Raw genomic sequence first — 8,457 nt, 5'->3', positions numbered from 1 at the left:
ATCGATAGGATTCGAAAAGGTTATCGACTTTCCGGGGTCAGATTGCTGCGTCTGAACCAATCCAAGTAGTTTACTTGCCGTGGTCTGAGGATAGAGGACCTTGAATGGTCCTGTGGAACCGGTTATGGTGATTTGACCATTTACATGAGAATAATCAACTGTATATGACTGAGTCCCCGTCGAATTGAATCCTGTATTCAAGGCATCGACCAAATCATCAGGGCTATATGTTCCAGGAGGAATTGTGAAAGTCCTAGGGGTGCTACCCATCCCGGCGTCATAAAAGGATACAGTATTGTTTCTAGCGTTAACGATGTCATATGACAGAGGCAGGATGATGGAGTTGTAACGAATCCTATCACATGCTATGGGCTCTGCTAGAGTCCATCTCGGCTGGTTTTTGTCCCCATTTGTAGCCCTGCTGCTGTCGAGAATCAACTTTTTCATCTTTCTATGTTATTATAGATACAGAGCAAATAAAAAACAAGCACGATGAAGGAAAAGCCTATTACCATCGCCCCTTTGCCTAGTCAAGTCTCTGGACGCATAAAAGACAATACTGACCCGAGGCTTCCTAGGAAGTATGCCTTCTGTGTTTACAATGGCGCTCGATTTAGTGGGAAGACATTGAACATAGCCATGATATGCAAATTGTTTCTAAAAAAGCAGTATTCGAATACTATAATAATAACACCGAATCCGCACGACACCAATTGGAATCCATTAAGAATGAGCAAAAAGGTTCATTTATTTGACCAAATCAGCAACGAGATACTCAATTATATCCACAAGGAACAATTGAAAGAGTTCATTCGCAGCGGAAGAAAACGGGATTTGCTTCTTATCATCGATGACTATAATATGCAAAAAGGGCATAAGAAAGCACTCGATGAGTTGGCTACCCGTGGAAGGCATGCTGGGATTACCTGTATTCTGTCGAGTCAATATTTCTATCACAACAGTCCTGCCATCTGTAGCAATGCAACAAACTGGATTATATTTCGACCTTTGAAATCAGAGTTGAAAAAGATGGTCGAAGCCGGGTTATCTCTCGCTTTGCCCGAGGATGTATTCGAAAAATTTGTTATGGAGAATACCAGGAAGCCATTCCATTTCGTCCACATCAATCTACAGAGTTCGAAACGACCTTTTAGAGTCGGTTTTTCCTAGCCGCATTTTTTTTTTCTAGAAGTGTGTTAAACCAAAATGTCTTCAGAAATTCAGGTAACTGAGGTTTGACGAGTCCCAAGCGTCTTTACCTATAAAAGAAATGCAAAGAACGGAGTTGTTCTTAATTTTCAACCTAGTTCTCAGGTCCGCTTCGAGCTGACAAACGGAAGTGGTGATTGCCGAGCAGGAGGGAAACTCTCATTTAAAATAGCCGACAACAAACTTTTTTGGCTTGTGAATGAAACTTTGCACAAATATCGTCTAGTAGGGTTAAAGGCTGATGGCTCGCCAGCCGTTGCTGTAGATGCTACATACCGTCTATGCCAATCCGGAACCGATGCTGCATGGAGGCGTCAATCTGTTTTGATTAACGGAAGGATAGTGGAGGACCTCAATGATTACAATTTGTTTACTGCTCACGAAAATGCAACGACATCATGGGAAACCAAGCAACATCTGGGTCAATGCGAATATTATTCCAGCGAGGACACCAACCGTGCAGCCGTGGTCGCTCAAAACAACGCTTACACTGTCACAGCCTCATCGCTGTCATTTTTCCAAAACGAAGTTGCTTTCCCTCTCTGTCTAGTGAAAGGCGGCGTTCAGATTGAAATGACTGCCGAGACGGACCTTACCAAAATTTGCCCACATCCACAGGAATCACGTCTTTCAAGATAGTTGAAAATGAATTAATATGTCAGTTTGCTGAACCAGTCGCTGAATATTACAACAAAATCCTGTCATTGATGGAATCAAACGAATACTTGACCATCCCCATGCAAGTGGTCTGGAGTCAGGAGTTTGCTGGACAAGACAGTCGCATACAGCAATTGTCGCTTGTGACAGGTGAACAGTCCTCTGTTTCGTCTTTGATGTTGGTCACCACTGACAATGTACGGACCGATGTAGACAAATTGAATTATTCAGATGATGCAGCAATTCGAACTATTTCTATTCAAGTGGGCACACAATGCTTCCCTGAAGGTAAATCGATTTCCAATGGTTCCGAACACTCTGGAGTGGTCTCTACTATAGACCCTGAGATGTATGCTCTTTCGCAAAGGAACAAGGACTTTAACGACATCAAGTTTGCGCCAACGATGACTGATTTGAAAGGATGGACTCTAGAAGGCAAAAAGATACAGCATTGGTCATGGAGACAAAATTTCAAGCAAACTCCCGACATGATTGGCGGAGGACTTCAGACTCTAGCTGATGGACATATTCTCATCAATGTCTCTCAGTATCCCAATCCTCCGGAAGTGGCACCAGATTTCACCGGTGCTTCTATCCCAACTTTCAAGGACAAGACATTCCATGTTTTCTGGACCACAGACCATGAGATGTGCATCGACCGTGACGGTGTGCGATTGCTTCCGGCTTAAACACTACTTTTTTAGAAAAAGTAGCATCAAAAAGAGCGAGTTCGCCTTTCATGCGAACTCTAAGTTATTAGTTCCCCTTCAACTCCATAGCGAAATAGCATCAAAAGAGCTCTTTTGACGCTACTTTTTTTAAAAGTAGCTATGGATAGGACAACCTCATATTGAATTATATTAATGGCTAAGAAAGCAACGCATAGAAAACTCGTCAACATAGTGGCGATGCCCAACAAGGGGTTGAAGGCAGCCGCTCGTGCTAGAAATCGAAGGATTATCGGAGCAAGAAAAGCAGCGGCTACTCGAAAGCGTCGATATGGCCCTCGTGCTGTTAGAAGAGTGGTTTACATCTGATGTGATGAAGTGAACAAGTTGTGAATTGAGTTTGCCCGCTAAGCCAGGGGGGGGTTATTTTTGGGGTTTAATTTTTTTGAAAACGACAAAACAATGAAGACATATGAAGACATATATACATGAAAAGCTATGAAATTCAACTATATACACTGTCACACAAACTTCACGCGTGCGTGAATTTCATGTAACATGGCCTACTCAGACCTCTTTTTAGGTTTTCCCATCTTATGAAAGTACACTTCCGTCTTTTTCCAATCTCCAGCCTTCATGGCATCCAGAAAATCACAAAAAACATCTTTCAATGCTGTTGCAGGAATGTCTTGCTGATTGGCATCGAACCACTGCTTAAGAAGGGCTCTGTCGCTTACACTTGACTCCTCAATCAGTCTTGGTGACTTGTACAGAACCAATGGAATTATCGGGTTTATCTCGAACATTTTGATGTATTTCTTTTCTCGGTCGGTCAACCTATGAGCTTGTTGTTCTTTCTTCGATTTCGACATCAAAATGTTAATCATCCTAAGAGCCTTACTATGGTCTTCACCCGATGTTCCGTGCTTTTGGAAAGAAGCAAAAACTTTTCTGTTCCTATTTGGCGCCTTCGTACACAAATCCTCAAAACTGATTGTACACCTTTTTCCAAAGGATATGTACTTTTTGCTTTTTAACAAAGGCTTCGTCAACTTTGTTATCGAAAAAAAATGGTCTTTCTGAGGAGCATTTTCATCCTCAGAGGTATCGTCAGACCCTTCGTCATCCTCGTCGTCATTCATCGGATGATAAGAACTCTCAGAGCCATTGCCACCCTCCTCGTCATTGTCGTTGTCGCCGTCTGTCACACCGTCAGTTGGTTCATCCCCGTTAGGAGGCTCTGGTTGGTTAAGTGTTGTATCCTCTCCACCATTGGTAGAATCCTCAGCAATCGTGGGCTCCATTTGATTTTGAAACTCACGTTTAAGTAAGTCATAATCAATGTATCTCATACATATCTTCCCCCGTGACGCAATGAATGTGGTCTCGACACACAGGTTTCCCAACGATTGAAGAAGTTCCAGCTCCGTCTCAGTAATGGAGTTATCATTCTCAAATTTATTCAAAATTTTGATTATTGTGTCGGCAGGTCTTTTCAGGTTCTCATGTCCTGTTTTGCTGATTGATGCACGACGAGCTTTACGCGCTCGGGTTTTCTGGATGGTCGGAGCGTTGGTCATGACGAGTTTCGCGATTTGTAGATATTGCTGAAATGATTTCATGTTATTAGGTGCGCATGTGAGCTCCGAATGTTCCAGATTAGAACTTACCAAGTTTTGAAGTTCGACTGCTGGCACCACAGAAGTTACCGTAAACTGTAAACTAACTTTGTGGTACAAGGGTAAATGTCTAACCGACACGCCTCTTTTATAGCCGCAAATGGCAACGAGCTCAACCCACACATCTTCTGGCGACCGCCGCCACGTTACTATAAATAGCACAGAGCATGTTGACTGGTGATATAAACAGCATCGAAATGTGCGTTTAAAGATAAAAATAATTTACCTTTTACAATACAATACTAAAAAGTAACAATGGGAAAACATCCTGGGTGTAAACAGCAAATGGTGAAGTGGCGCCTATATAAAAAGCAACTCGACGGTTCCGAAACGCCGATTGGAGATTTCTGAACCCAAAAGGACATTGATATATATTTGGGCTTTAAAGATAATGCATATATCAATTTGCTAATAAATGGCAAACGACCTTCGCCGTTTCACCACCAGTACCGCGTGGTAAATCTCTGTAAATCTAAATGCGTTTGAAAGCAAAAAAATATCATATAAAGCTAAAGATAGAAAAAGAACAAAGTTAATTTGTTGTCATTACATCATTGCAACACGATGACCTTGATATTCAATCCCATCGAAGATAAAAACGTTCGCGTGGGGACAAAAAACTATGTGAAGATGATGAGGAAACTAGTTGCCGGTGACTTCAACCGCAAGGGCTGGACAAGGGAACGAAAAGTGGCCCTTGAAGACTTGATGATTGAGCGTTTGCCCCTATTCCTACTTGAAGAACAAGAAAAAAGAAGAGATGCGGCTCGTAAGGCCCAGGCAACTCGTACTGCCCCACAGAGACAAGCCATTGCTCGTAAGGCCACTGTTACTCTGAGGCGCAAAAAAATGGAGCATGATCAGGATCTCGCTCGCGAAATGGCCGCTCAAAAGGCCAGGCGTTCTGCGGCTGCCAAACAGGCAGCCGAGACGCGTCGCTCCAATCAAACGGTTGCTGATTATGCTATTGAATGGGTACATCTTCTCTACTGGTGTGAGCATAATGATTCACAATTTTATCGAGAACGCCAATATACAGAAGGAAACAGATTTGCCAAGTCAAAAGATTCTCGCTATGTGCAAGTGCAAGCACTACGCGCAGAGAAAGGAGATGCTTGGATGCATGACATTGCATGGAAAGAGGATGAGTTTGAGGAAAAATTCAGCAATGTTGAAAATGCATGCTTCCGAGAATCATTGTCGAGACAAATGAACCATGTGTTCCCACATGTCCGAGGTCAATTGACTTTGGAGAAAACAAAACAATTGATTGAAGCGTACGAAACAGAACATGGTATACTGGTCTTGAATACAGAGTCTGACTACAATGACAATTTCATCATTCTCGAAACCGTTGTGTTATCCCGCGTTAATCTCTCCAATGGAGTGAAACTGGATGAGATGATGCTCTTTGACGAGCAACAAGAGGATGGAATGATTATTCGTCCTGACAGTCTTCCAGAAGGTCAATGTCTAATCAATGCTGTGAGAAATGTTTGGGCTTATGGAAGCAAACGGGCTCAAAGGAAAGGATGTCGAGAAATTCTAGATGACAAATGGCTAATGAATGCGATGAAGATAGACTCACTTGATAATGGTGCCAATTTGAAACATTTGAACAATTTGAACGAAGAAATGCTCAAATTGGGATATGTGGGTTCATACTACTGCATCGACCTTTGTAAAGCATTTGTGTCTAGAATGCAGTATTTGCAGGATGATATTGCAGATTTGTCGAAACGCATGAAGAAAGATGTCGGTAAAGACTGGAAGTTCAAGTGGACATTACCTCCTTTGTATGGTTTTATTTACAACAATCATTTCTCGGAAATATGCGACGAGAAATTGCAAAAATCCTTGCGAGAAAGAACCACAGCCCAGAGAGTGCAATCGGAACACGCTGACACAAAAAGGAAACGGGGTTCCAAGGGGAAGACTGAAGAAGAAGATGAAGATGAAGAAGAGTACGAAGAAGATTATGTGTTCATTGACAGAGGCAATGTCGAAGAAATTGTGAAGAACATTTTGCACCGGGAAGTGGATGGCAACGTACAAAGTTCGACTGATGGGTGGAGGACCATTTACCTGCTCAAAGACTGCAAGGACTTTTTTGTCATGGAATCAGTCTTCTTAGAATACATCAAACAAACTCAGAAGATTCCACAGGTAAAAACTCAACTATCTAGCAAACATAGCAACTGTTGCATCGAAAGGATAATACTGCATGGCGGTAACGAAGTACGCTTGGATTGTGACTTTAAGAAAAGAAAGGATATCTGCAAAAAATTGGACATTCCATTCCAAGATAAATCATTACCTGCTATATCCTTGGAGTTGCTGAAGGCAACATATCCCAACCTAAAGAAATCAATGCTTTCAAATGAACTTTTACATATCCTGGAAACTTCAGGAAAACCAAGCATTTTCTACGGCAATTTATGAGATTATACAAATGATGAGAGAAATCAACGTCTCAACTTGGTAGCGATTGACATACCCAAGTGTTATCGTACCAGCATGTATGAGATGCCTCTCCCCTATCCGGTATTCTCGTTCTTTGATACTGTTGAGCCTTACGATGCTGCAAAAAGTGACTTTGGTAAAATGGCAGGTTTGTACTTTGTCAAGACAAGGAATGTCATACCTTGCGAAGGCGATGGATGGTACGTCAATGCTATCGTTGATAAGTTATGCAAAGAGAACATCCAGCATGAGATTACACACATGATTCTTGCTAGCCGTGCCCTCCCTGGAAACTATTTCTGCAAGTACATCAATCTGATGGTAGGAGCACTCGGAAGCAAGGGTGCGAAACTACCAATCAACGGTCTTGTAGGACTGTTTGGGATGAAATTCAGTAAAAGATACTTCAAATCTGTATTCTTCCCGACACAGGAAGAAGCCGTAGACTATTTTCAAAAATGGCAAGCCGAAGGTCAATGGAACGCTGCAATAACACAGAAGTTTTTTCGTGATTTACACGGTCTTGACTTGTTTCAAACAACAGCGTATCAAAACGTCAAAACATTTGACTCCCATCGCCCAATACGCAAGCAAATCATGGATTATGCAAACTGTCTCTTATACGACATGATTAAGGAAACGGTCGGTGGAATTGATAAAGTCTTGGCCGTCAAAACCGACTGTATTGTCGTAAGGAAGCAAGATGCTTTCATAAATCACTTATGGAAATATCATATTCCAGAGGACTTACCAGAGTTGCATAAGGACATCAATACTGCACGACGAGCCGACACTGGAGTCCGACAACGTTGGATAAACAGAGTCGATTTACGTATTTGCAAAGGCGACGATGGGGTACAAATGTTTTTGGATGCTATCAGAGTTGGTCAATCTGCCAGGATACAAGGAGATGGCAGTTGCGGCAAGTCCGTTCTCTTGAAAGGACTTGAAAAATATTTCATCAAGCAGGGCAGAAAGGTTCTTGTCATAGCACCAACGAATGCCGCTGCCAATAGGGTTAAAGGAAAAACAATTCACAAAGGATTGAAAATCGGTCAGGGGGATGAAATTGCCCATCTGAAAAACAATATCCCGAATGTTCTACTTATAGATGAAATTTCCCAAATCCCTTCCTATCTATGGAATATCATATATATTTACAAGCAAATGGGATGTCGGGTGTTCCTTGTCAGAGATTCAAAACAACTACCTCCTGTTGAACCATGGGAAAACATTCTTTCTGATGACTATCTAGAGACCAAACTTGTGGCAGATATTGCTGATGGCAATTACATCAGGCTTACGGAAAACCATCGTTTTCTTAATGACCCAACAAATGAGATGCATAAACTGACCGCATCGATTCTAAATGAAGGAACTGATGTTGTTTTCCCAGACAGCATGTATGTGGAGAATGAAAGTGAAATACTGGACTTTAGATTGAATATCGCATTTACAAATCGTATGTGTCACTACATCAATGACCTCCATATGAAGAGAGACAAAAATGAGGCAATTCGATTGAAAAAGAAGTTTTTCACCTCTTCGAAGATACCATTCAGCAAGAATAATCAAGATTGGAGAAAAACACAAGACTGTATATTCGTCAAAGGTTCGCCTTTGATTTCGAGGAAGGCAATTCAAAAGCAAGGTGTCGTCAAAATGACACCTTGGGAGGTTTATGATTTTGATAGAGACAACGTAACTTGTCGAAGGGCGAACATATTGGAAGACATCCGTTGTGTGGTGCCAAAGAACGATTTTCAGAAATATTTTCTCTC

General features: G+C 41.8%; 3 protein-coding genes across 3 annotated transcripts; 2 read left to right on the top strand and 1 right to left on the bottom strand.

Moving 5' to 3' along the window:
• Nucleotides 1-1,946: 1,946 nt before the first annotated feature.
• SPPG_03311 (uncharacterized protein) lies at nucleotides 1,947-2,555 on the top strand (the record flags this gene model as incomplete). The annotated part of the gene is made up of 1 exon (XM_016751587.1): nucleotides 1,947-2,555. The coding sequence occupies one exon, from the start codon at nucleotides 1,947-1,949 to the stop codon at nucleotides 2,553-2,555; it is 609 nt and encodes a 202-aa protein (XP_016609553.1).
• A 542-nt stretch (nucleotides 2,556-3,097) lies between these two features.
• On the bottom strand, nucleotides 3,098-4,114 carry SPPG_03310 (uncharacterized protein; the record flags this gene model as incomplete). The annotated part of the gene is made up of 1 exon (XM_016751586.1): nucleotides 3,098-4,114. The coding sequence occupies one exon, from the start codon at nucleotides 4,112-4,114 to the stop codon at nucleotides 3,098-3,100; it is 1,017 nt and encodes a 338-aa protein (XP_016609552.1).
• A 663-nt stretch (nucleotides 4,115-4,777) lies between these two features.
• SPPG_03309 (uncharacterized protein) lies at nucleotides 4,778-8,247 on the top strand (the record flags this gene model as incomplete). The annotated part of the gene is made up of 3 exons (XM_016751585.1): nucleotides 4,778-6,379; nucleotides 6,716-8,138; nucleotides 8,207-8,247. 3 exons carry the CDS (start codon nucleotides 4,778-4,780, stop codon nucleotides 8,245-8,247), a joined length of 3,066 nt encoding a protein of 1,021 aa, XP_016609551.1.
• Between the last annotated feature and the right edge of the window lie 210 nt (nucleotides 8,248-8,457).

This window comes from Spizellomyces punctatus (assembly GCF_000182565.1).
Source record: "Spizellomyces punctatus DAOM BR117 chromosome Unknown supercont1.5, whole genome shotgun sequence".
Classification (NCBI taxonomy): domain Eukaryota; kingdom Fungi; phylum Chytridiomycota; class Chytridiomycetes; order Spizellomycetales; family Spizellomycetaceae; genus Spizellomyces; species Spizellomyces punctatus.
The sequence above is the reverse complement of the archived record's forward strand: the minus strand, read 5'-3'. Positions and strand labels throughout refer to the sequence as shown.